This window comes from Ziziphus jujuba, chromosome 6, assembly GCF_031755915.1.
Source record: "Ziziphus jujuba cultivar Dongzao chromosome 6, ASM3175591v1".
NCBI classification, from domain to species: domain Eukaryota; kingdom Viridiplantae; phylum Streptophyta; class Magnoliopsida; order Rosales; family Rhamnaceae; genus Ziziphus; species Ziziphus jujuba.
In genome coordinates this window covers 31,522,448-31,548,119 of record NC_083384.1, presented here as the reverse complement: position 1 = coordinate 31,548,119, position 25,672 = coordinate 31,522,448, and the positions used below count along the sequence as shown (strand labels likewise).

At 34.5% G+C, this 25,672-nt stretch overlaps 5 protein-coding genes and 1 non-coding gene across 15 annotated transcripts; 2 read left to right on the top strand and 4 right to left on the bottom strand.

Annotated features, from left to right (window-relative positions):
• Positions 1-3,872: 3,872 nt before the first annotated feature.
• On the top strand, positions 3,873-5,728 carry LOC107430059 (protein yippee-like At4g27745). 8 transcript variants are annotated; one of them, XM_048463862.2, is made up of 5 exons: positions 3,904-4,035; positions 4,326-4,349; positions 4,572-4,671; positions 4,766-4,885; positions 5,289-5,728. In XM_048463862.2, exons 4-5 carry the CDS (start codon positions 4,790-4,792, stop codon positions 5,514-5,516), a joined length of 324 nt encoding a protein of 107 aa, XP_048319819.1. In that variant the 5' UTR covers positions 3,904-4,035; positions 4,326-4,349; positions 4,572-4,671; positions 4,766-4,789; the 3' UTR covers positions 5,517-5,728. The 8 variants fall into 8 exon arrangements, with proteins under 8 accessions (XP_048319814.1, XP_048319816.1, XP_048319817.1 ...); XM_048463861.2 differs by having other exon boundaries at positions 3,911-4,035; positions 4,561-4,671; XM_048463859.2 differs by lacking the exon at positions 4,326-4,349 and having other exon boundaries at positions 3,879-4,035; positions 4,561-4,671.
• A 1,845-nt stretch (positions 5,729-7,573) lies between these two features.
• Positions 7,574-11,169, bottom strand: LOC107430053 (serine/threonine-protein kinase WNK8). The gene is made up of 7 exons (XM_048463856.2): positions 10,486-11,169; positions 9,899-9,936; positions 9,553-9,780; positions 9,222-9,442; positions 8,978-9,135; positions 8,492-8,894; positions 7,574-8,369 (listed from the first exon to the last, which is right to left on the bottom strand). The coding sequence occupies exons 1-7, from the start codon at positions 10,573-10,575 to the stop codon at positions 7,588-7,590; spliced, it is 1,920 nt and encodes a 639-aa protein (XP_048319813.2). The 5' UTR covers positions 10,576-11,169; the 3' UTR covers positions 7,574-7,587.
• A 1,233-nt stretch (positions 11,170-12,402) lies between these two features.
• On the bottom strand, positions 12,403-17,752 carry LOC107430076 (plant UBX domain-containing protein 10). 3 transcript variants are annotated; one of them, XR_007237937.2, is made up of 5 exons: positions 16,683-17,752; positions 14,777-14,947; positions 14,397-14,600; positions 13,809-14,161; positions 12,403-13,092 (listed from the first exon to the last, which is right to left on the bottom strand). XR_007237937.2 is itself a non-coding variant. In XM_016040866.4 (4 exons), exons 1-4 carry the CDS (start codon positions 17,493-17,495, stop codon positions 13,931-13,933), a joined length of 1,419 nt encoding a protein of 472 aa, XP_015896352.1. In that variant the 5' UTR covers positions 17,496-17,752; the 3' UTR covers positions 13,598-13,930. The 3 variants fall into 3 exon arrangements, 1 of the variants encoding a protein (XP_015896352.1); XR_007237936.2 differs by lacking the exon at positions 12,403-13,092 and adding an exon at positions 13,153-13,370; XM_016040866.4 differs by lacking the exon at positions 12,403-13,092 and having other exon boundaries at positions 13,598-14,161.
• Positions 12,607-12,680, top strand: TRNAV-AAC (transfer RNA valine (anticodon AAC)). The gene has a single exon. It is a non-coding gene; the product is annotated as a tRNA-Val (tRNA).
• Positions 17,753-18,508: 756 nt separating the features above from the next.
• On the bottom strand, positions 18,509-20,988 carry LOC107430077 (uncharacterized). Its single transcript, XM_016040868.4, has 5 exons — positions 20,743-20,988; positions 20,486-20,558; positions 20,027-20,183; positions 19,830-19,871; positions 18,509-19,575 (listed from the first exon to the last, which is right to left on the bottom strand). The coding sequence occupies exons 1-5, from the start codon at positions 20,820-20,822 to the stop codon at positions 18,698-18,700; spliced, it is 1,230 nt and encodes a 409-aa protein (XP_015896354.2). The 5' UTR covers positions 20,823-20,988; the 3' UTR covers positions 18,509-18,697.
• A 2,160-nt stretch (positions 20,989-23,148) lies between these two features.
• On the bottom strand, positions 23,149-25,162 carry LOC107430072 (aluminum-activated malate transporter 10). The gene is made up of 6 exons (XM_060817992.1): positions 24,823-25,162; positions 24,556-24,696; positions 24,166-24,438; positions 23,970-24,088; positions 23,740-23,883; positions 23,149-23,640 (listed from the first exon to the last, which is right to left on the bottom strand). The coding sequence occupies exons 1-6, from the start codon at positions 25,160-25,162 to the stop codon at positions 23,149-23,151; spliced, it is 1,509 nt and encodes a 502-aa protein (XP_060673975.1).
• Between the last annotated feature and the right edge of the window lie 510 nt (positions 25,163-25,672).

Sequence of the window (25,672 nt, the reverse complement as noted above, 5' to 3'; positions counted from 1 at the left end):
AAAAAAAGGAAGAAGAAGAAAAAAACTAGTTTAGAAATCCTTAAAAAAAGAATTTCAAAGAGGTTCACCCACTTGCCCTCCATATTCCAATATTTTGGTAGCGGATGAGTTGGAGCCACGTTGCATACCCCATTGCCAGGTTTGTCTTCCGTATGAACCTAGGGTTTCCCATGTACTTGGGCAGGTATGCATATCAAATTCGAATCCATGCATATGTACAAAATTATCAGAAAATTTACCTCAAGGCAACACTGCATTAAATGTCATCCATTTGTAAACTTTTCTACATTTCACACACAAACACTTTTCAGCCTGTCCTTATGGGACATATAACAAAATCACTATTTTCTTAACCAAAAATTCATAATATTTTATCCATAATTATTGTTAGTTGAATGCCAGGAAAACAAAACTACGTAAATAATATGAATATGCATAAATCATTTTTATTTATTTAAAAATATAGAAAAAAAATTATAAATTCAATATGTACATGTATAATACGTTTTAAATTTAAAAATATGGGACATAAAATATGAGTATAAATTACATATCAAAATTAGTTTTATATATATATATATATGCGATTGAAGAAGTTTTTGAATAAGAAAATAGAAAAGATAAGAATGAGAAATGCAAATACTTTTATTATTGATCTGAGGTTCTCAATGGATTTAGTACAAGTTCATTCGCTCTATTTTTAGAGCTTGATAAAAGCTAAATAAATCTAATTCTAGAAACAACTATATAAAAATTGTATTAGTTGACTCTATTATTCTTAAAAAGTTACAGTGCTACCTTTATGATAGTAGGCATTTACTCCTCCTTTTTTGCTTGACTTTGTAGCTTGATTATTGGCATTAATCTTTTGATTTGTTTCCCTTAACATGCCCCCTCAACTGGAGTGGAAATGAAAGGAACACCCAACTTGCTTTTGAGAAAGAAATAAAGGAAATACATAGTCATCATAAACATATTTTGCCAAATTGCTTGCTTTTTTTTGTTCGGCGTCTAAAACTCTCTTTTAAGGAGTTAGAATTTGCAACCTTGTAGAAAATCCAACAAAAATCAATTAGCACACTGGTATAGGTTATAAATTCTTGATGATTTTTAGGATTAAAATAACATTCTTGAAACGTATTTCGAGTTAATAATTACTTTTTTTTTTTTTTTTGTGGCTTGAACAAAAACACATGGCCACAATTTTTCTTTCTTTCTTTTTTTTTAGTGGATGACTGTCTTCTTTTATAATTCTTCCTTCTTTCTTTCTTTTTTAATTACCAATAAGATAGCAAGAACTAAGCACTGTTCTCAAATAAGACAAACCACATCTCAAAAGAATGAAATAAAATAGACAACATTGTGGGGCATCCTTATTTGATCTTAGTTACTAAGTTTTCATAATGTATCTTGCTATATATATATATATATATAGCATTAGTTTTTATGATCAATGATCATATAGAGGATCAATAGAGGTCGTAAATCATCTAGAAACTTATCAAAATACTTAAGAGCAACAATGTACTAAAACAAACAAATAAGCATAAAAAAAAAAATATATATATATATATAACCAAATTAATAAAAAATTGTGCAAAAATAAGATTATTTTATAAAGAAACTAATCAAAGCTAAAGCAATGGATTGAACCAGCTTCGGTACCATAAAGAAGTTTTAGAATAGGAAAATAGAAGAGACAAGAATGAGAAATGCGAACACTTCTATCGTTGATTTAAGATTCTCAATATATTCAGTACAAGTTCATATGCTATATTTATAGAGTTTGACAAAAGATAAATAAATTTAATCATAGAAAAAATTATAGGAATGACCATATAAAATTGTATTAATTGACTCTGCTATTCTTGGAAACTTACACTGATAACTCTATGATAGCAGGTATTTACTCCTCCTTTCTTTCTTGAATTTGTAGCTTGATTATTGGCATTAATTTCCTACTTATTTCCTTAACAATAATAAAAATATAACTATCAGTAACATAATAATAATGCAATATACTAAAAACATTAAAAAAAATAGTTAAAAGAATAAAAGAATCAAATTAAAAAATCATTTTCATACACATTTTTTTAATGCTTCTGTAAAAGAGAAAAAATAAATAATTTTTTTTCCCAAAAATATGTATTTTGTCACTTATATAAACACAACAATATATCTAATGCATTTAAAATTTTTCCTTTCAAAAAAAATGTATTTTTCCATACATTTAAAATTGATATTTTTTTTTAAATATGTACGTACACATATTATACATGTATTATTTGTAAATTTACCAATTAGGTCCCCGATACCCCCCCCCCCCCCCCCCCCAAAAAAAAAAAAAAAAAATACTTCAGGTGCTTTACATAAGTTTCGAATGGTGATGACTGAAAATTTTTCTATAGAATATTCCCGCCTATTTATTTTTTTTTTTAAAAGTCAATTCACAAACATGAAAGCATGTAAATTACCAAATCCCTTTAACGTCTATTTATGATCTTTAATAACTAAAAATCTAAAGTTGATTTATGGCCAAAAAAAAGAAAAAAAGAAAAGAAAAATCTAAAGTTGATTGGTGGGTGTATTAGGATTGCTACCTAAAGTAAGAAAAACAATAATAATAATAATATGCAAGCGACAAAGCTTTTAGGGGCCAACTGCCTTTCTTCTTATGGGGACATAAATATAATCATCAATGCCAAATCAATTATATGTTATAGCAGAAAAAAAACAAAAAAGAAAAAAAAAAAAAAAGCAATTATGTATTAATATTTAATTTTATAAAAGCTGACCGAATGCGACCTGAGAAAAAGGCAACAGGACAACAGCAATGATATCCATGGACCCCCATGATCTGTTGGCTCGGTCACATAAAAAAAAGCCCACTTTATATATTCAGCCCAAAATTGCTGGAATTTGGGCTGTGGACGTCATTGACTAACAACAAAAAAGCAGCATTTTTATTTTGGATATTCATAGTATTGTGGCCTTGAAATATGAAATAAAATTAAAAAACATAAAATAATCAAAAAAATAAATTTATCCTTTTTTTTTTCTTTTTTTTTGTTTTGTCTGAGGACTTAAATACACTTAACTACTTATTGTAATATATATACCAATATCCTCATGATTCAATAGAATACAATGCAAATAAGTTTGAATGGAATATAAACAAGCAATATATCCTAACTAATTTATATTATATCTTTATTTTATACACTGTGTTGCGATAAAAAAAACTGATTGTACATGTATATTATTATATTATTTAAGAAGATTCATTTACTAAAAAAAATATTTAAATTATCATAAAAATCACAATGAAAATGTTTCTCAAAATACATGAATTTGGATTTTGTGGGGCAAAAACAAATAAAATTGAAGTGAAGGAGGAGGTGTATCCGAATCAGAATTCAATAAATTGTATTTTGATTTTTGGATAAATTTGATATTGGAAGCTCATGACATGTGCGGAAGATGACAGGGAAAACCACGTAATATGCAAAAGAAGCTTTCTCTGTAATTTAGGGCTCTCTCTCTCTCTCTCTCTCTCTCAATGACTCTTATCTATCTATATGTGACTGTGTCCTGAAGATAGTGGTGGGCTTCACTTCCTTCTTCTTCCTTTTGACCGACTTCTATTTTGGCAGCTTTGCATTCCGCCGTTTAGTACTACTTTTTTTTTTTAACAAAAATAAAAGAAATCTTTTTTATTTCTTTTATATTAAAATATAATATATGAAAGAAATTTTTTTTTTTTTAAAAGAAAGATGAAAAAAATGGTAAACTTTGTAATTTAAGCAGCCATGTGATGTCAATTTTCCTGACACCTTCAAGGCAACTTGTCGTCATCTTTTTCCCATTCATTGCAGAAAAAAAAAAAAAAAAAAAAAACCATCAAACTCCGACACAAACTTAAACCCTCTTGGTCCACTTCATACAACCCTACAACTCTCTCTCTCTCTCTCTCTCTCTCTCTCTCTCTTCTTCGAAGCCTTCTTCTTTATGAACCCACCATGCCGCACTCTCCAGGTATATATATATATTTATTCATCTAAAATACATATATATATTTACCAAAAAAAAAAAAAATATATATATATATATATATGCATCTATATCTATGTGCTTGTGTTCAATTCTTGGTAAATTGTTGAGATAAATTACATTTTCTGCAATTACTGATCTGGGCAGATGTCGGTTCACTGTATAATTCACAATTATGGAGAAAAAATTTCATCTTTTTTATTATTATTATTATTATTTTTTTGGGTTTCTAAATATGGGATTTTGATAGTGTTTGCTAATGTTGAATTTGACAGCTGGATCATCAAGTGTTTCCTTGGGTAAAACCGTTTTCAATTACTTGATTTTGCTTATTTTGTTGTCTCTGATATTTTTCTGAGTCTTCTTCCATTAGGATGTTTCTGGTTCATCGCCACATTTTTTTTTTTTTTTGGATAGCAATAATGTCCTTTTCAGTTTGCCTTTAATATATCTGTTTCATTGTAATTAGTCTTAATTTGCTGGCATTATTAGTCTAACCGACAATCTTAGTGCTTGCATAGTCTGATCCTTCACGTTATCGCTGCCTAGTTCCCCAACAGATATTGGATATAAGATAGTTGATTGTCAATATCTTTTCTTTGCAGTCTGTTGGTGAAGAAGGTGAGCTTCTTATTGATCCTACTCTTGAATATAAGTTGTATTACTTTTCTATTTTCTCAATTCTGGCAAATATTGAATTAGTTTTTTGCAAAAGGGTCTCGATTTTGGATATTCATCGATGGCGGATTTGGTAATTGGGCCGAGATTGTACAGTTGCTGTAATTGCCGGAACCATGTCGCCCTTCACGACGATGTCATCTCTAAAGCTTTTCAGGTGTGGAACTTGATGATGATTTTCCTTTTGAGTAAAGCTTTTGTGATGAATTATGCTGTAAAAATTTGATTATTAGGATATCATGCGGAGCTCAATGTTTAGACTATAAACTACAAGAATATAAGAGGAATCTGTCATTTAGTAATGAAGAGAAGTGAGAATTTCTGACCACTTAACATTGGAAAGGAGGAATGAAATGTTAAATAATGCTGCACTTTATAATTTGTAATGTATTTGTATTGATTAATATGCTGTTGGTGTTGAGACCGAATTGAGCCATATTTATTTGATTATTGTGCATTTTGGATGATCTTGCTTTGGCGAATATTAATGACCAGACTTGAAAGCATTATTACAAGATCCTTTATTTGATAGTGATTTTATTGTTTACTTGAATCTGTAGGGAAGAAATGGCAGAGCCTTTCTTTTCTCTCATGCAATGAACGTTATGGTGGGGCCGAAAGAGGACAGGCACCTCATGACTGGTCTCCACACTGTTGCTGATGTCTACTGTTCTGACTGCCATGAAGTTCTTGGTTGGAAGTATGAACGAGCCTATGAGGAAACGCAGAAGTACAAGGAAGGGAAGTTCATACTTGAGAAGTCAAAAATAGTCAAGGAAGACTGGTAGCACAAATGGAGGTTCCTAGTTTATCTATCCAGTTGTCAGTGAAAGTGTAAGGATGCTTCAATGAGTTCATCTCTTGTCCAGAAAATTTCATCAATTGAAAATATCCAAAATTTTATTGTTTCTCATTGTGCATTCTTCTTGTGTATTTTGTGTTGATATCATATTTGGGATTGTTTGTTCTGTTCTGTTAATAAAATTGTGAATTTCTTACATTAAGTTTTTGTTCAAAGCGTGATTGGAACTTCAAACCTCTTTGTGCAAATATAGACCCTGAAACTGTTTTGCTTATAAGAATGTGCTTGCAACTGAGTAGGGTAATCAGGTACTTATGACTGTTGTACTCAATGATCAAATCCATAACCATGGCAATTCTCTTTAGTTTGTGCCTCTGTACAAGGTGGATTTACTTTAAAATGCTAAGGACTTGTCTCATGATAAATGTGATTATCCAAATCGAATGTTCAATGATCATGTCATTAGCCAAGCAGCAGAGCTGCAATACATGTAAAATTGTGCATAATTGGCAACACAGCAGATTCTAGAAGATTTTACTATTAAAACGACTAAGAAGTTAGCTGCGTATGAATTTGTAGTAAACTATAGTTGAAACATGCTGAATATCCCATTCTGTTGCTAAGTGTGTCACTAGCTACTGACAGTGCGGTAAGTGTTGTGCTGAGTAACTTGAGAAATCAACTTTGTTCCATTCGGAAGGTTAGTCTAGGAATATCCTACAGAAGTTTACAAGGTAATGAAGAATGTGCGAGTGAAATGTTATTCATGCAACCAAAGAGGTTATGCTGTGACTCTAAAAGACTAGCAGGATCTGAAGATTCCACCATGTATTTCAAACTAGAAGAACTCACTGAACGAACTTCTAGGGGTAGATGGGAGGGCCTTTTGAGATGTTTAGATCAATGTTAATTCTGCGAAGCTTTCTGAGGATTTTTATGTTGTAGAGAAGAAGTTGTTGTGCTGTGAGATCCATAGTTCAGGAGATGCTTGCGAAAGAAAAGAGCAGGAACTATGCATTTTTACATAGAACTGGGGCAGCAACTTCAGCTGCTGTTCCAATACCTTATGAGGAAAGCAAATGGATCTCATAAGGTACATTGGATGCTACTTGTATGACGGGGTACATGAAAAAGGGTTGACCTGAAAGAGAAGAGGAAGCAGTTGCAGCAGGAGAAAGTCCGTTAGGAGCGAGACCAATACATGGAAAAGGAGAGGAGTGTCGGAAGCCAAAGATGGGAAAATGAGAGAGAGATATAACTAACAGAAGAAAGGAAATGGTTGTATATAACTAACAGAAGAAAGGAAATGGTTGTTCTTGTTATCGCAGAGTTCAACCAGGAGAAAGTGCATGAGCACTGGTTTTGCAGCTGATGATGCATAAAATGTGTATGAAATATATATATATTTTGAACTCTCTAACTAGAGTTAAAATTTTAAGATACATTTTGCCAGTAAACCGACATTACCTTTTCATTAGAGAAGGAATTATGCAAGCTTACAGCTGATTAATACTGTCTTAATTGTGATTTACAGCTATGGCAAAGTCCAGTTCTAGATATCAAAGAGCAATAAACCCTGATCCGCCCTTCTGTTGGATTGGCTAATTGGAGTAGAACATACTATGGAAAACACTCAAATAGTATTCTTAAGCTCGTTATCCTGCAGCTCATATGGAAATAAGGCAGAAATAAAACTGATTTTATAGCAAAAATAAATTATAACAAGGTTCGCATACTATTATAATCGCATCAAAAAATAACAAGAGAATGTAAGTTTTGCTGAAATTTTAAGGATGCATTGCCAGCCCACACTGGAAGCACAAATTACAGCTTAAAAATCATTGCTTATGCAACTTGAAAAACCAAATACATTCAACAATGTAAAGAAATTGTGTTTCCCTTGACCAAAGTCAGCTCAAATATCACTACCTATGCAATTGTAAAACTAACTACTTTCATCAATTAATTTCAAGAAAATGTTGTATCCATTGAAAAGGCAAATTCAATCATCAAAGCCAAATGTATTTCTTTTTTTAAAAAAAAAAAAAAAAAGGTAATCAAACAACAGCTATTTTCTTCCTTGTTATCCACTTCTTCTTCACGCTTTCTATTGCTTCTTCCCTCATCCTCAAGAGTTCGCAAAAGCACCGGTGATACTGCAAATCAATTGCATCAAGTTCCAGCTTTAGCTCATCAATCTCATTTTTGGCTGCTAAAGATAAGGAACAGATACTAGGCAAGCTAATCTCTTTTGGTATACCACAATTCAAATATGCAAGGGCAGATTTCTCTTGGGATTCACTCATCATGATAGACTCACCAAAATCAGCTTCATAAGTTTTCCCCTTAAATTCCGAGTCACAACTGTACCCATCTGAGCCCTTATCACATTCATACAAAATATAATCATCAGAGTTAGCCTTGACATCACTAGCATCTGAGGTGACTATGATGACACCAAACTCAGCTGATATATCTGAACTTACTGAACCATGGTTCTCTTGATCTTCAATATCCAAGTGTGCATGAACAGAAGGATGTACATCAATGGCTTTAGAAGAAGCCTGAACTGTTCTTGAATTCCAAGAACACTTTAATGAAGATTCATCATTTAGAGATACAAGAGAATCCCCGCAAGAATTCATTACTTCATTTGAAGAAGTAGTTTCAAAAGAAGGTTTCCAGCTTGGCACAAGCTTCATAATCAAGTTATCAATCAACTCAGCTATGACAGTCACATCTTCATTTGAAAGATCAAGTTGCTCAACCATCTCTCCAGCAATTGAGATGGTCGTATCAGAATCCAGATAGAAAGCAAAATGGATATTCCTTACCCGACCTGTTAAAAAAACACAACACAGGAATAATATATATTTGGTTTGATATCAGAGAGAGAGAGAGAGAGAGAGAGAGAGAGAGAGAGAGAGAGAGAGAGGTCCTTCACATTACAAATTTACTTACCAACAGAATCGGCAATTCGCAAAGTTAATGAAATAGTATTATCCCCATTTTTCTGTCCTCGTAACCTGAATTCATTATTTTCAGTGAATTTTTGGAGCTCTAGACTTGAAGGAGTAGAAATTTCATTGACGCTTTTACTACTAGAGCCAGCAGAAAGCTTTCTGCAGTTAGAGTCAATGTCCATTGGTCGACATTCAGGCTGATGAGAGTTAACTAACTTGGGCATAAAATTCAGTTTGTGTGAAGGGTCACCATTACGTTCCTTCAGATTTTCAGTTGCAAGGAATGGATCTTTCAAGAGCTCCACAGCATGTAATCTCATAGGAGCTGGAACTAGACACTTCTCTATGAACTGCTTTACTTGGGGATCATCCACTTTGTTGAGTGAACATGGTTTTATACCCTGTAATATTATTAGTTAGAATCTGCAATGACAATTAAGAACTGAGGATGGCAAGATTCAAAACTTGGTAACTAGTAACTTACAGAGGTAACCTTCTTGTATATTTGTGCAGGATTTCTGCATTCACTATAGGGGTATTCACAAGTGACCATTTCTAAAATGCACATACCAAAAGAATATATATCTACAAGTTCATTGTATTCCTCATCATAAAGCTCTGGAGCCATGAATTCAGGAGTGCCTGTGCAAAACAAAGAAGGATTACAAATGCTAATTAAAATGAGTAAAACAAAAAATTAACACCTTCAGGAGAATGAAAAGTATTACCAATGACACTTCGAGCTGTTGGCTGCTGCATAACTATTGCCAGTCCAAGATCCCCAATTTTAACTTCTCCATTATTTCCATTGACAAATATATTGTCACATTTCAGATCTCTATGAATGATAGGAGGATCATGACAGTGCAGATACTGTAATCCACGAAGAATCTGCCTTGCCCAGTTCTTGATGGCCTTCATATCAACATTCTTATGCTTCTTACGGTACCTACATCACAATGTAACAATAGATATGAATGAAAAAGGAAGACAAGGTAGATAAGGACAATAAGAAGAAGAAGAAGAAGAAGAAGAAGAAGAAAGGTCACAGAAACTCACTGCCTCAAACTCCCAGAGGTGAATAACTCTGTTATCATGTTAATGTTCTTGTTTTTATCATCCACCCATGAGTTATAGAACTTTATTATATTTTCATGTTTCAATGACTTCAGCAGATGAACCTCAGAATACAATCTTTCCAGCTGTTCCGGTGATTGCAACACATCCTCAATGCTCACCTGATTCCAAGCTACTTCTATTCCATCTACTTCATCAAAAGCCTTATATCTACAGATGGTAATAACAAACGAAAACTAAGATAACGAATTGCAGTGAAGATTGTTTGGAAGCAGACAAAGCAGTCTATAATTTAAAATTCATGAAAATCAAGGTCTAAGATCCATACACAGTCTTGAATGCTCCCCTCCCCATGACTTCGTCATACTAAAATCACAAACACAAAAGTAATAAGAATGACACCAATAAAATAGTAAAGCAATCAACTCAATAGCAAATATAATAGAGAACATATTTTCAATGGCATAAATCAGGAAAATTAAAATCAAAATAATGAATCTGTGGAAGTTCAATTCGATACAATTATCTGAAGGAAAAAGAAAGTAACTTTCCAACAAAGATAAACATAATCTCGTTAAAAATATTTTATCAAAAGCTCAACTTTACTTTTATTCATAAATAGCCATTCTTGTATAATTTACAAGAAATACCCCAAAGAAAATAATAATAATAATAATAATAATAATAAAAACCAGAAACTTGGCTCAGGCTCAGCAAAGTCTTAATGGTGGCAATTGGGTAGCCAACCAGCCACATTCTCTCATTCATTATTTCAAAACAAAAACGATTTATACCACAAGCAATTGAAAGTAATTTATTTCGCTTGGCAAATGATATCTCCACAACCAGACAAAAAATAATATATAATTGAAATTCAAAAAATGGGGAAAACTACACGCAATTCAGAATTCATACCCGCAAATATCGTCCCGTTGGATCTTTCTCCACAACTAGACCATCCTCAGAATCAGATTTCCCACGCATTAAACCTGTACAGGAATTCATAGCGAAATCGACGCGAAAATCCCCCACCAGAAACGACAATTTTTCCGACGGAGAGAAAAAATTAACCCAAAAAAATTAAAAAAATTAAAAAAAATTACGGGAAACCGCTATTAAAGGAGTTTGATTCTGGCACCAACAGGGAAAAGAAAACGACGGGAAAGAAGCTGTTCGGAAAATGCCTCACAAGCCACTGAATAGGAATCGAATGCCGATCGAAATCGGAACCGGCACCCGATAAGCAACATCTCGGCCGACTCAAGTTCGATGTCGGAATTTCGAGATGCAACAAGATTCAACATTCTAAAACCTATCCCAGACTCAGCCATGGCTCAATCCGCATCTTTTTAAAAGCTAATCGAAAAACAAACCCTATATCAACGGCGCAATTAGGGGCTCATGAACAGACAAAAACAAAGGAAAATATAAACCCTAATAAAAACACGCACACACACACAGATATAGAGATAGAGAAAGAGAGGGAGGTTGATTATAAGAATGAGGAAAGGGGTTTAATTTTCGATTTGGAGGCTAAATTGGATTCGGTTTCGGAGCCCAAAAAAAAAAAAAAAATAGAGAGAGAGAGAGAGACCGAATAGGAATCAACAACTCATCTTCATTATCATCTTCAACGGCATTACACCTCTTCCCGCCCGCTCACACATTAGCGCGTGTCCTTCACGTCACACGTGCCACTTGCAATTACAGTATTAATTTTGCGCCTGCATTTCGTCGCAGGCTTTGTATTATTATTATTATTTTTCTTTTTCTATCGGCAAAGTTTTGATTTTCATTTTTATTAATTTCAATGTGGATCTAACAATTTTTTTTATTTTTTACTAGTTTCATACTGGATTTTCTATTTTTTTTTAATATGGATTAAAATAAATAAATAAAAACTTATAGTCAGCGTAAAAGACTTACAAAAAAAAAAAAAGTCTAATAAAAGCAATTAACTATACTATAAAGATTAACAATGCAGGACTGAGATTGAAATTAAAGATTTTAATTGAAAATTTTAAAATAATTGAAATTGAAAGTATAACCGAAGACTTCAATTTTAATTTTTTAATTTTTGGACACAAAATTGCAATGGCATAAAAAAGTGAATTAAGTGATATTATAAAGTGAAGAGTCGAATTAAAAATCCATTTATGATGTAAGCGCCTTGAGGCAGACAAACCAATAAAGCCTCCTGTTTAGGCGCTAATCCAATCATATTAATTAATTATTATATAGCAAATTAAAAAAATAAAAATATTCGTTCAAAAGGAAATAATTAATAATGGAGTGCAAATGATGCGCGTGAAAGATGTTCGGTTGATCACGCGGTGCCCGTTTATTGGGTCCCACGTTCATTCATTCCCCACACTTGACTTTTGTGGGGGCGAAGAGCGATCATCAGATCATTTGAGCCCTCAACTCTACCTGAGCTCCATTGCTTTTTTGGGTCTTATGTTTATTCTTTATTTTCGAAAAAAATGACATCCATCCTTTCATAATTCATTCACCAAAGATTTTATTTTCATAATTCATATCTTTCTCTTTGGCCTTTTTGGTTTATAAAAACCCCAAATTTCAGCCCAAAAAAAAAAATAATAATAATAATAATGTGTCCACGAATGTGGCATATATCAGGCAGAAATTTGTGGTTGCCCAGTTAAAAGAATAAGATCGGGAGAGGAAGAAAGAGAGAGTAATTTTATCTTTTTTGTCCTTTTATTTTCCAAAGATCAATTTTATTATTATTTTTTTTTAAAACCACATTTCCACATTATATTTTTTTAATGGTGAAAAAAAGAAATCACATGGATTTACAAAATTTAGAAATGGAAGTTGCCAACCAAAGGGATATTATTCATTATTATAATAAAGTAGATACAAAAGAACAAGGAACTTCAGTACAAAGACAAATAACAAAGTCAACAAACAAACACAAAACCAGAATCAATGGAGAGCTTTGCTAAACATAGGGTTTAGTTGTTATTCAGTTCAAATTGAGAAATAAGGACCAATAGAAAACACATCCACCATGGTGTCGTGGTGTAGTTGGTTATCACGTCAGTCTAACACACTGAAGGCCTCCGAATCGAGTCCGGGCGACGCCATATATTTCAATGTTCTTTTTTAATTTCTAATTTTTTTATTTTTTCCAACTAGCGCTCATCCATAAAACTTCATTTTCTATGTAATTATCTGAGGCAATGATTCTTAATTCACCACAACCAAATCAAGAGGACGTACGTGGGGGGTTTTGCTTCATTTTAGGTAGTGATAAAGATTTATTTTAACGAATTACAAAGAAGTAACTGAGGACGTGATAGGATTAGAGATCCACAAGTTATGCAATATATGAAAAGAAAGTACTTGGAATTACTAGTATGCCACCTTGTTCGTCAATTCGAAGGGGCAATGACGAATAACTTTCATATCTAGCAAACAACCAATTTCGAAAAAGTAAAATGCCGCTCTTGGGTATCCAAGCTTCCCACATGGTTAGCATTTTCTAATATATAAATACTGGGGAACAAAAATAAAAATAATAATAAATAAAATAAAAAATAAAAATAAAAAGAGAGAAAAAGGGGAAAAAGAAAGTCATCTATATATATATATATATTGATATGCACAGCACAGCTAAGAATAATTACTAATATGTGCATATGTACATAAACAAAGATCCGAAGGTTCTTAAGGTCCCGCTTATTAGGTGGAATTTCACATACGCCAGGGCCTTAGATAGCAAGTTCGGTTCCTTTTCTCTGTTTCAATTCTTTTCTAATAATAGATAAACCACCCTATATGATAGCCAGTAGCCACTTCAATTATCATGCTTTATTCAAAATAATAATAATGATGATGATGATGATGCTAACAATAATAAAAAGCAAGCTCATCTTTTTTTATGCTTCTAATCATAGGCAGAGCTTTTATCAATGGTGAACATGATTTCAGTTAGAAATCACTCTCCCTATTTTCTTATTAATGAAAAATCCATAAACGAATCAAAATAGGAAGAAAAATCTGAAGAGGAAGCAATTTCTGGTAGTTCTTTAAGATAATCAAGAATCAATGACAAATTGTAATATCTTCATAGAACTATTAGTCTACATATTTGCAAAATCAGTATTATTATTCCAGTGCCATTTTCCACTCTAGGGGCCCACTCTTTTCAAAGAATTCGCACAAAGGGAAACTAAAGCATCCAAATAAAAGTGACAGGGAAATTATATTACCTCATCATATTGCCCTAATTGAGTCAAAATAGGAAAGATATGCGACAGAGAATATCCCTACCTGGAGGTCTCATCATCATCTTAACTATTTTCAATGGCAGTACTCTCTGCAATAAAAGATCTCAAGAGTTCAGCTCCACAAAAAGACTGGCTTGAGGATGCAATCCTGCTTCTTTCAAGGATAAAGAAACCTTTTCAGGCCCATAAACTGTCCGAGGGAAGTTAGAGACAAGGCTGTAATTCTCCGCATTTAAGCACCCCAAAGAATCAACGTAATCATAGAGTGACTGGATTGTTGCTGTACTGTAAAATCTCCTTTCCTTGCGTTCTCCAGTTGGAAACCTTACCAAAACCTGTTTTTGAATATAAATTCACAGATTCAGATTAGATTTCACCTTATAAAAAGGAACTAACTTATGCAAACCAATTATAGAAGCAGCAGAGAGTAATCAAGCTTTGGTAGTTAAACTAGTTCAATTTCCAGGATATGAAAAAAGGTGACCATGCTCCAGTAGAACATTTAATTAGATATTGCATTACATTATCAGAACATCTGAAAGTTCCAGATATATGAGAAAAAGGGCTTACTTGCGTAACGTTAGGTCCTTTTTCAGGTTCGGCACCAAGTGAAAGGGCTTTTTCTTGGCGTATCCTAGCTAGTGCAGCCTCCTTCTCTGCAGCTTCACGTGCTGCTCTTTCACGAGCCTCTTCTTCCTCCTTGCGCTTCCTCGCTGCTTCAGCAGCTTCTCTTTCCAGGCGTTCTTGCTCTTCTTTCCTTTGGCGTTCCCTAGCCTGAGCAACAAATAAAACTTTTAGGCAACGGGAATATAACAGCAACAAATATATTTCTGGAATACAGGGCTTCATCAGTCACAAGAAAAGGGCAGGCAGCACCCAAACTGACACTTCGCAATGAGAAATTACATAAACCCAAGAAAAAAACAATAATGTTAAGAAAAGCAGCATACTTGATCAGCTTCAAGCGCAGCTCTGTAAGCAGCATCCTGCTCCTCCCTTAACAGCATATTGTTTCTCCTTTCTTCTGCATCAAGCCTAGCAGCAACAAGAACAGGAGCACTTTCTTCAAGCACTCTCTGCAGTACTGTAAGCATTTCTTCAGGAGATTTTGGTCCTTCAACCTGCAAAGCATGTGAAAGATACATACGTAAGTAGAAATTATATCAAAAAGTCAACATACACTTACTAGTTAACAAAAAGTACTAGAAAGATACAAGAAATGGATCAAAAGAATTCCATATTAACTGTATCACTTTTAAATATGACTTCTTATTGCTAAGGAGTAAAACTAAAATGCTCATAAAAGCTATGAGCATGTATGATTCAACTCATTAAGTAATTCACTCAAATTGAAATAGCCCAATTAGAATCAACTTAAAATAAAAAATCTAACCCTAGCACCTCTTACTTAATAGGATCCAGCCAAAGGCAATTCATTGTCAGCTCTACACTAAAACACCATTCAGTGACAGTTGTCCAAGGAGTGAATAATTTTCACAAAAAGCAGCAATACTGTGCAAGAGAACTCCAACATGCAGAGGCCACCACAGGTAGATAGAACTATACTATCAACCGCAAAAAGAAATCCTTCATTTTATATTCTGCATCAACATTACATAGGTACCAAAAAATAGTTCACTTGTTTTAATTAATAAAGTCAAGCCGTATCAATTTATCTTTTGAGAGATTATTGCTTGCCAAGCAAGTTAAATTGAATCTGGAAATGGGTTTGAAGGCAAGACGTTGACAATGGAATAATGAGATTTTTTACTGGAGTTAAGGTCAACTAGTTTCTCCATCTGTTTCTTCCATCTTTTATCTTGTTCTCTCTTCAATTTAAGTGTGCTCTACTGGCATCCCACAACATAGGACAACAGCTTCTACAACCCTATTCTACCAATTTCTCATCACGCAAACAACATTACCACTACCAACTCGGTATGAGTGGGTTCCTCATACTAATTCCAAGGATCTGGACTGTACCATTGAACTTACACATTATGCAATGCATGTGTGACATCTAAATCATATAATTCTACAAAAAAGTTCAATTTTAACATAACTTTTTTATAGTGACTAGTGTTCATACTTGCCCAATGAGTCTATAATTCCTTCAAAAGTGGCACCATATAAAGTTTTTACTAAACTTGACAGATGAGGTTCAAAAGCCATTTGGAGAGATAAAGATTTGAAAAAAAAAAAAATACAGAGAATGGTAATATTTGAAGAAAAAGAATAAAATGGTGGGACAAAACATGGAAAAACTAGAAATGCAAAGAACAGAATGAGCAGCAATACATTGTATGTGAATTTTCAGAATCCACAGCATAGTCTTATGAAAGAGAACGAAACAAACTCCAAAATCAGAACATAAAAATACTAGGACTCTATCAAACTTCTGAAATCTCATAAATTCATCAATTCAGGACATAAACAGCTGGTTCTAAAAATAGCTGACCCACCCCAATTCAACAATTCTAACAAATATGTTTAGCATACAATATCCAAATATTGTAAATATACTCCGCCCCAACATAAATGGGAGTGCAAAGTAGACAAACTGCAGGTGACATTGATCTTACAACTAACAATACAAAGTGACATACTGAAAAACAATTAAAGAGAAGCACTGTGCATTTTGTTCCTCGTATCAGACCAGGAGAACCAAAAGAGTTAAACAATTCCATATATAAATATAACCTCCCTAAAGAGAAAAATAAATAAATAAATAAAGGAAAAAGTTGCACCAAACTTTAAATTCATGGCATTAGAATTTAATACAAGTCCCAACATTGATGTGAGAAAAATTCTGTACAAGTACAAGCACCAGATATTATATGAACGCTGAATCGATACCTGCTGAAGCAACGCAATCCTCTGATTCGTGGCTGCCATAACCACAGCGCAGAAAGGAAACCGCGAAGCCTTCAAGCTATTACTCATCTTGAATCCCTCACTAGCCCTAATACTCCCTCCCCAAGAAACAAAATTCTCATTCACAAACTCCGCCAAAGCCTCCGTACACAAAGTCCTCTCGCAGAACAAAGGCGTGTCGGGATGATCCGGCGAGTGCAAGTAAACAAACAACAGCTTAAACGTATTCCTCGACCTTTGCAAAGCATCCATAAACCCTTCGCTCACAAAATTCGGCCTCGTAGTTCCGTAATCTCTCTCAAACCTCGACACAAACTCCATAGCCTCCGATGCCGCTGCCGACACCGACACCAACATCGGGGTCGACGACTCGCCGTCCCGACCCAATCCCGAGCCCAATCCAAACATCCCTAGCGAGTACGAAAGCACACCACCAGCGGCCCACAAACCGAGTCCAATTGCGCCAGAGATTAACCCTAAACTACCAGAAATAACCGAAACTGGCAAAGTGACGAGTTTCCAGGCCAAACCAGGACTAGCAGGAGGGTTATAAACCGGTTCCATTTGCTGCGAGACTTGCGATCCTAACACGGACCGTCCGGCAGCGCCACCTTCGCCGGTAGATGAAGTTCCGGCAACGGTGTTATCCGGCGGATTGGAATTAGAGCCTGTGAAGGAGGAGATCGCGAGCTCAAGGTCCCAGCCATGGGCGGCGAGGATCTCGGTGCACAAGTCGGGATCTTCTAAGCCGGTGATCGCTTGGAAATACGCTAACTTGTCGGCAACATCAACCATATCTGTACGGAAATGGTTGCCAAGAATAGCGGTTTCCTTAAGATTAGGTTTTTGTTCGAATCAAGAACCAAGGGAAAAAAAAAAAAAACCGAAAGCGAAACAAAGGAAAATGAGAACGAAACGAAACGAGAGACAAAGAAGACAAAAATAAAACGACGCAATTAAACAGAAAGGTTCTTGAATATTCCTTCTCTCTCTCTCTCTCTCCCTCTCCCTCTCCCTCTCTCTCTCTGTGGAACGACTGGGGTTTATGGCACCGGAAGGTTGGGGAGATGACCATATAAATGTTTTTATGGGGTGGGATACCGGAAAAAGCCCAGATTATTTAGGAAATTAACGAGAATGCCATTGAAATATCAAGAAACACGCCCTCGAAAATGATTAATTATGTCCTTATCTATACAAATATCCACCTGACGCGGCCACGTCACCAAACAAAACAGCCTAACCGTCTAAATAACCACTCAAATTCCACAACGCGCAGAGAAAACTACGACAAGTCGTCTTTTGTTGGTGAACGAAAACGATAGCCTGTTGTTTTATTTATTAACAGAGGCAAATCGATAAGTTTATCCATCTTATCATTTGGAAATTTTCCTTCTGCGGTTTTCTTGTAAGCAAACTAATGATTTCTCAATTCTGAATTTTTGATAACCTGATGGAATTGAAGAAAGAAATGGGCATCCAAGTGGGCATTCGGAAATGGGAAATTGCCCACTTTGAATTTGATTCTTCTATATCCAATTCCAATAATAGTGGCTTGTACAAAACAAACTCAAAACCATGGCATTTTGGACTAATGCTGTTTCAAAAATTCATCATTTATACTCGGTAGTCAATAAACAAGCACTTTCATCTTTTCTTTCCTTTATGTTGTCTTTCTAGAGATTTCTGAGGATGATCTTAGTTTTATAAAACACCAGTAAAACTGCAAGAATTTTATATCCCTTAACAAAGTGACAGACTTCATTAGTGGTTCTGAAACATCCCTTGTGAAATTGTGAGGGTTTGGATGATGGATAAAATGGCTTGTATATTGGTATCTCAACAGATACGAATGATCATGATTGGTGAGAAAAAAAGATTTACAAGCATATTCACGAGTCCTGTTCATTCCACAACCTTGACTCTTTTGCTCTGCCTTTCCAAAACAAAGAAGCATAGTATCATTCATTTTCAAACAAAAGATGATTATCGTTCAGTTACATCTCCTCAATCAAAACGTTTCCCTTCATTTCGGCTTTTCTCTTCACTTTCCCACACCTTGAAATGCTTTCAAAATCCATACCCGAACTTTTCTCTGCCCTTATAATGGCTGCTAGAGAAGACCAAGCTTCACCAGGTTGCTCATGGACCCAACACATAATGAAGTAAATCTTCCTCTCTGCATGTTTTAGCTTACTTTTAATTTCCTTCCTTCTTGGTTTTACCGATTTCTCCGATTTCAAGTCCCTCTCACCAGCTTGAACCAGCCTCTGCAAATCGGAAAGCAAGCACAATAAAGCAGGACTTCCTAGTGTAAGTATGCTTACAACATCGTCGACAAGACCCAATCCAAATTGCAAACCGCCCATATGTCTGTAAGCTGGAGAGCAGGTTTGCTCCAAGCAGTAAGAAAGAGCTTCTAAAACTGTCTCTGGCTGCCCACCTTGACCCAACACAGAGGAAACACCTAAGACTACCATGGCTGATCCTAAAGCATCCGATTGCCAATCGCCATTGTAGAGACGAAGTGTGAAACAATAGCTATATACAATATCAACCAGATGAACAGCTAAAAATGGTGATGGCTCTGTGGAGATTAGCTTGCTAACAGGAGGCAGTGGGGATTCGGGGCCAGGAGGAATCTCACTTGCTTGGTTGCTTTCTCTATCATTTTGCGGTAATATTGATGCTTCCTGTTCAGCTAGTGGTTGAACAAGTTGAGTTCCTTCCTTGCTGAGAGATATTGTTTTGGCAGCAGGCCTCAACCACCATGCATCCCAAGGCTCAATCATTTTGCTTAGTTCTCCAGATGCAACAGCTCTTTTGAATCGTTTCCTTTCTTCAACGGATAAATCATCAAAACTGACTTGAACTCCTGCAGGGATGAACCAAAAAAAAAAAAAAAAAAATCATATGAAATCAAAGCACTAGCATATAATCCACAGAATACTAGATTCATATTAAGTAGCAGTTAAAATCCAAAACTCAATAAATTTCAATCCAAGGTGTCAAAATCAGATTGCTTCGACATAGATTGTAGGAAAAGAAAGATGGGAAAGCAATCAAAGTTAGAAAGTGGATATATATATATATATATATATATATATGAAAGAATAGGCAGCAAAATACCAGACAAAACCTTCTGAATGGTCTCCTCAGACAGAGTTGAATCTGCCAAAACATAAAAGAAGATATCATTTTCAAAATTACACAAGCATGAAACTGTCCCATGTTATAATGCATAACAAGTACAATCTCAAGGAATCCTCAAAGACAGGTTCTTGATTGAAAGAATTCCTCCATGACAACATCAAAAGTTAATATACCTTCCTCCTCGTCCATATCATCTGTTTCTTCTTCTGAATGAAATCTTCTTAGAATATCCAACATTTTTTGTTTAGTCTCATCCTTAGGCTCCAACTGCTGAAGCTCCTCAACAACATTGTCCCTCATAAAAGATTCAGTGCAGCGAATACTATGAGACTGTCACGATAATACAAACATGTAATGATCATATATAAAAGCGTTGCAATAACAATTCTTGATACTCCAAAAAAAAAAATTAAAATAAAAATAAATAAAAAAAGGGAAAATGATAAACCTAACAACGGTGGCTAGTAACCAGATATAAAGCATTGCTATTAGTTTCTCACATGAACATTGAAAATGACAAACCTAAAAATGGTGGCTAATCAACATCTTTAAATAGAAATAAAACGGATTGAAATTGAAACCAAAGAACAATTTCAAACTGACGTACATGTGAATATTACTTTTTTGCTTACCTTGTAGCAGTGCAGGGAACAGTACCGTGAATTGCACCGAGGGCAAGTATATTGCGAAAATTGCTTTTGACAACTGAATTTCCACCGAAAAAAAAAATTGCCATTGATCAGAATCTAAACAAATTATTAAATTATGAGAAGAAAAAAAATTACAAATTTCCCGCAAGTTTACATTTTTAAAATAGAATTAGCAAAAAGAGAGAGAGAGAGAGAGAGAGAGAGAGAGAGAGAGATAACGATTTGGGGGAAGAGCATACACATGGCAGATAATCCGGGAAGGAGGGTTGAATTGGGAGGAAGAAGAAGGCTGTTGAGAGGTAACAATATCATCCGCCATATCCAAAAGATAGAACGGGTATGAAAAGCCCTAGCTATCAACTTTAATGGGGTTTTGTTTCGGGAGTTAACTGTAACAGTGAACATAACCAGAGCCTTCCGAAGAACAATGGCGGCGTAGTGGGATTATTTTTCTCCACCTATCAAACGACGCCGTTTACATAGAGCAGGGCTTTATACACATATATATATATATATATATATATAATATATGTATGTATATATACTTATGTATTTTAAAAAAAAAGGCTGAATCTCTCAAGTTTGACTCCTCTGCGATGTTTGACTCGGGTCCCAAAACTAAAGCAATTTTTTCACAAATGCTGATGCGAGCAAAGGTACTCGAAAACTTTAAGTATGATTAATTATTACACATTACCTTAAAGATTGAAATTGAATATATATATTTTTGGCCATTCAAAAATGGCTTGGAATTTGCCTCCTCTTGATCAACACTGGAGGATATGAACTATTCCTGTGATGGTTGTTTCTTGCTTTTCTTGTAGAATCAAAGTGTTTATCATAAAAAACAAAAACAAAAACAAAAATAAAAAAAGAAAAAAAAATGATGATGACGATGATTCTATTAGATTGTTCCATATCACTATATATCTCATAATTATTATAGCAAATAGAATAAAAGATTCATTATAATAAATAGTGATTTGGCAATGAATCTAATTATGGTTGCAAACGTCATGGATTTTGATAAAGACAAAAAATGTTAATTTAGGTTTTAGGCATACATAAAAATCATGATGATCAGGAGCTGTTAGTGCATTATTTTTCATTTTGTAGATGTAATCAGGCACATTTCCATCATAGGATTTACATATGAATGATGGCAGCAACACTAGATCTAGATTTCATGCAAAGATCCTTTTAATCTTCTTCCACCAAGTTATATTCATGTATGGTTTAGACCGTTATAATTTTTGCAAGTAGTGAGCAATCTTGGAGTATCTAAATAATTTGAGATTTTCGGAAAGTAGAAATACAAAATTTATAAATTTTTTTTAAAATGATTTAAACGTTAATATGAATTATTCTGTAGATTCATTCTATATAGATCTTTTCACAAATATATATGGATTCACATGTGAGAGATAAAAAATAAGTCTATTGAATAATTTCTCCCATAAAACACAGTTTTTTTTAGTCTTCCAATTCTTTCTCATGTCCGTGCAATATAAAGTAGACCTTAAAAACCAAATTAATTTGCGTTTCTCTTGCCAACCAATGGATGATAGAGGTAGTGCCCAAATACAATACGCAGTTTTAATATTTGATCATTCATATAGTGGTTCTATAGTATTAGGAAATTGGTCATTGAAGCACTCAGGTTTCCTAGGGACAATTTCTACCCCACAAAAACAAAGATAATCCTTTTGTTTGCACCTAAAAATTAGACCATCTATGGGAATGAACAATCACCTAAATATCCTAACTTGTTCAAAATCATCATTTTTTTCCTAGTGGGTCTTTGATCATCATCCTTTATATCTCTCATTTTTTCTTTCTAGGATAAGAAAATTAGGATGAATGGCTTTCTAGATTCATGATTCTGTGCTCTGCCATTTAGATACTTCAATGATTTCAATACCCCATTATTTACCCAAAAAACCAAAAAAATAAAATTTGATTTCAATACCCCATTGCCCTCCTCCTCATCAAAGCTAATAGTTATTCCACCAATAAACTTGATTGTCATATATCAAAATTAAAAGTGATATGTGAGACTTTTGAGCTTGATAGAAAACTTGTTTCATTATCATAAATCAAAATTAAAAGTAATATGTGAAAGACGCTTGAAATTGATAGAAATTTATTTCAGACAATTAACGTTGCTAATTATTTCATTTAAATTCCATTAAATATTTAAGTTCAAGTCTTGTTTGTATAACATAACAGATTGAATTTCACCATTTATCAGCCTTGGAAAATTATGTTTTGCACATGAATGGCTTGAGATATTCGTTCATTTCAAGAGTGTAAAACGTAAGAAGCTTGAAAAATCCACTAAACATTTTTTGATACAAGAGAGATGGGAAAAGGTTTCATATATTGCCTGAAGCAATATGCTAGCACATTGGAATTGATTGATGATACAGAGCAAAATGCAAAAAGATTAAGGCTCTGATCAAACTCAGAAGTATAAGAGCTTTTAAGTAACTGTGCCTGTAATCCTGGCAATTGTAATGTTCATGGGTTTTCTACAAATTTTTACAGCAATTTCATGCTTTGTTTTTACCCCTCCTTTGACAGTGAGACACTGACAAGAAAGTAAATTATATAGTTCTAAAACGTTTTTGAAGGGTCCTCATGGTTTAAACTTTTTGAAGGGTCTTCAATGTTTCCTCTTCTTTATGTTGATCTGGTACAATTTTGTTAGTATGCTGGTTTTCTTCTGTCTTATCAGTAGCCACAGGCTTGAATGCAGCTAAATCTGCTAGCTCTTCAACCGCCTCAACAACCCCTTCAATCCGCGAAGCAATTTCAATTAGTAAAGAAGCTAAAGTTACTATTGGAACTATGTCCATGAGAGAGACTGAGTCTGCTCTTGTGGAGGTTGGCTCTGTGTTCTTATTTTGGGTATTTCCAGCTTCTGGCAATGACTGTGGAAAGGACGAAGTAGGAAAAGATTTTAAGTCATTTCGGAACTCTTGTACTGCACTGTTCATTTCTCCAACTAGAAGATCAATGGTGGATGATTTCTTCATTGTCTTGACAACATTTGCAAGCTCTTTCATAACACTTGAACAATTGGAGCTTAGTTTCAAAGAATTGTTGCTGATACGCTTCTTCAGGTGCTCAGGAGCCTGTAGTTCGTTTGGAAGCTTCCATTAGTATTGCATTTCGACGTAGATAACAATTGATTAGTGAGTAACAAGAACATAAGGTTAAGATTTTTTGGTCACCTGATTTTCAGAATCTAAGCAACTATTGAGAGCCTCAATGCAATAAGCACAACTGCGCAATGACGTGCCAATTTTGAGGTATTGCCTCCATGGATGTCTAAAGTTGAAGCGGCCATGAGGAGGCTCCCACCTAGCGAAATTGGCCTACATGGAACAATGCCAAGAATGAATCTAATTTACAGATTTGGAACCATTCTGGGGAACCATAGTAACTTAGTCCTGTTACATACCATAGATTCTTCTGATGCCTTTGAACTTAGCACGCATTTATATCCTAACACATCTTTATTGGATTCTTTGTTGCCATCTGTAGAGCCTCCATTGCTGTTAAAGTACTGAGCCACGCAACCTAAAACAGTACATAATCAGTTTACAAGATTGTCACAGACTTAGACTTTATATTTGTATTTTTAGAAAAGTATTTACCATCTAATGAAGTGGCAAGTTTGTCCATGTTACGAGTCATCATTGTGTAAAGCTCTTGGCCTGCCCAAATGGGGCAAATAATCATGCTTATGAGAATGCACAAAGAAGTCCCAATGATGATGGTGGATAATCTTTGATGTGCCATATCAAATAACTTATCAACCCGGTAACCCGATACTGAAACCAAGCTGAATGTGAGGATGAAGATCATAGTACCATAATCGAACCGGGATTTTATGGACGGAATAAATCTAGAGAATGTTGCTGCAGAACCTGGACGGGCAAAAAAATAACTATCACTGAGTTTCAGTTTATCCAGGCTAAAGGTATATAACAAAAAAAAAAAAAAAAAAAACAAAAAAAACCATTGCCAGGACAAATTTTACGTACCTAAAACAAATACTGAAACTCCAACAACGTAGGGCCCAATTTGTTCTCCTGATTCATTAGCAACCCAATGGACACCAATAGCAAGAAAACCAGCAAGAAAAGTTCCACACACTCTGTTCAAACATTTATAAAGTGTTGCACCTGCAATATTACATAAGATGGAATTTTAAGCGTCAAACCACTTTTACATTGTGATAAACTAGATTATATTTACACAAGCAAGAAACACTGTAGGCAAATCGCCAACACGATTCTCAATATACTCACCAACATTATTTTCGAACACTACCACAACTGTCATGACTGCCCACATGGCGTTTCCTCCAACACCTTCATAGAGAGGGTTCATATAATAAACGAGTGAGACAACAGTGAGTGCTGCCCCAACCTTCAAACAATGGATAACTTTTCTGGGGTCACTGTGGCCTAAGTCCCAACTCTTCTTCAAAAACTTCCAGATTTTCAGAACCAGCCCAGCAATCAGACCCTTTAGACCACGCAAAACTCTCCTGGAAAACCCTGCCTCAGGAGCCAAAGCATTGGATGAACCATCTTCTACCTTTATCCTCCACTCCAATCCCCTGGCTACTTCCTTCTCATGAACCATTTTATCAATGATAAAAAGTGATTGCCAAGTTTGAAAGGAATACAGTAAACAGTTATTAGACTCGTTGGAAAAAAAAAAAAAAGAAGTTTCCAAGGAGCCAAAGATGTCATCCAAAGTGGGAATGGTTAAGCTTGGGTGACAATGCTGAGTGACTTTTGAAGTATATATAAAAAATGGGAATTTGATACCTCATAGTGGTTCAAATAAATAAATGTTTTGTTAGGTTATGCATGTAGAGACACTTCCACCTTTTACTTAGTAGACTAGAAGGAGAGAAAATTTCTTATTCATTTAGTTATTTTTTTAATTTTAGTTAGGTAAGATTGGGAGTGTAGGTCAGAAATGTGTTTATAAATGTGTTTTCCATCCAGTAATCAACATTATATTTAGTCCTACAATATTTCCTTCCAGAAAAAATTTGCCATCATTATCAAATTTATTAAAAATTCTGGAGTATAAGGTCAATCTTTTAAAGCTGATTTTGGCAATGCAAATCAAAGGGAACTTGAT

Excerpts from the sequence above, each read along its gene's own strand:
- LOC107430059 (XM_048463857.2), top strand. The coding sequence starts at position 4,009 with ATGAACCCACCATGCCGCACTCTCCAG. Across the intron at positions 4,036-4,765 it reads CACCATGCCGCACTCTCCAG|GGTCTCGATTTTGGATATTC; the intron begins GTATATATATAT and ends TTTTTGCAAAAG. Across the intron at positions 4,886-5,288 it reads TCATCTCTAAAGCTTTTCAG|GGAAGAAATGGCAGAGCCTT; the intron begins GTGTGGAACTTG and ends TTGAATCTGTAG.
- LOC107430053 (XM_048463856.2), bottom strand. The coding sequence starts at position 10,575 with ATGAATTCCTGTACAGGTTTAATGCGTGGGAAATCTGATTCTGAGGAT. Across the intron at positions 9,937-10,485 it reads CAACGGGACGATATTTGCGG|TATGACGAAGTCATGGGGAG; the intron begins GTATGAATTCTG and ends TTGTGATTTTAG. Across the intron at positions 9,443-9,552 it reads ACCTCTGGGAGTTTGAGGCA|GTACCGTAAGAAGCATAAGA; the intron begins GTGAGTTTCTGT and ends ATTGTGATGTAG.
- LOC107430076 (XM_016040866.4), bottom strand. The coding sequence starts at position 17,495 with ATGGTTGATGTTGCCGACAAGTTAGCGTATTTCCAAGCGATCACCGGC. Across the intron at positions 14,948-16,682 it reads GGATTGCGTTGCTTCAGCAG|GTTGAAGGACCAAAATCTCC; the intron begins GTATCGATTCAG and ends CATGCTTTGCAG. Across the intron at positions 14,162-14,396 it reads AAGGACCTAACGTTACGCAA|GTTTTGGTAAGGTTTCCAAC; the intron begins GTAAGCCCTTTT and ends ATTCAAAAACAG.
- LOC107430077 (XM_016040868.4), bottom strand. The coding sequence starts at position 20,822 with ATGGCGGATGATATTGTTACCTCTCAACAGCCTTCTTCTTCCTCCCAA. Across the intron at positions 20,184-20,485 it reads GTTCCCTGCACTGCTACAAG|TCTCATAGTATTCGCTGCAC; the intron begins GTAAGCAAAAAA and ends TTATCGTGACAG. Across the intron at positions 19,872-20,026 it reads TGATATGGACGAGGAGGAAG|ATTCAACTCTGTCTGAGGAG; the intron begins GTATATTAACTT and ends ATGTTTTGGCAG.
- LOC107430072 (XM_060817992.1), bottom strand. The coding sequence starts at position 25,162 with ATGGTTCATGAGAAGGAAGTAGCCAGGGGATTGGAGTGGAGGATAAAG. Across the intron at positions 24,439-24,555 it reads AGTTTCAGTATTTGTTTTAG|GTTCTGCAGCAACATTCTCT; the intron begins GTACGTAAAATT and ends TTGCCCGTCCAG. Across the intron at positions 23,641-23,739 it reads GCTTAGATTCTGAAAATCAG|GCTCCTGAGCACCTGAAGAA; the intron begins GTGACCAAAAAA and ends AACGAACTACAG.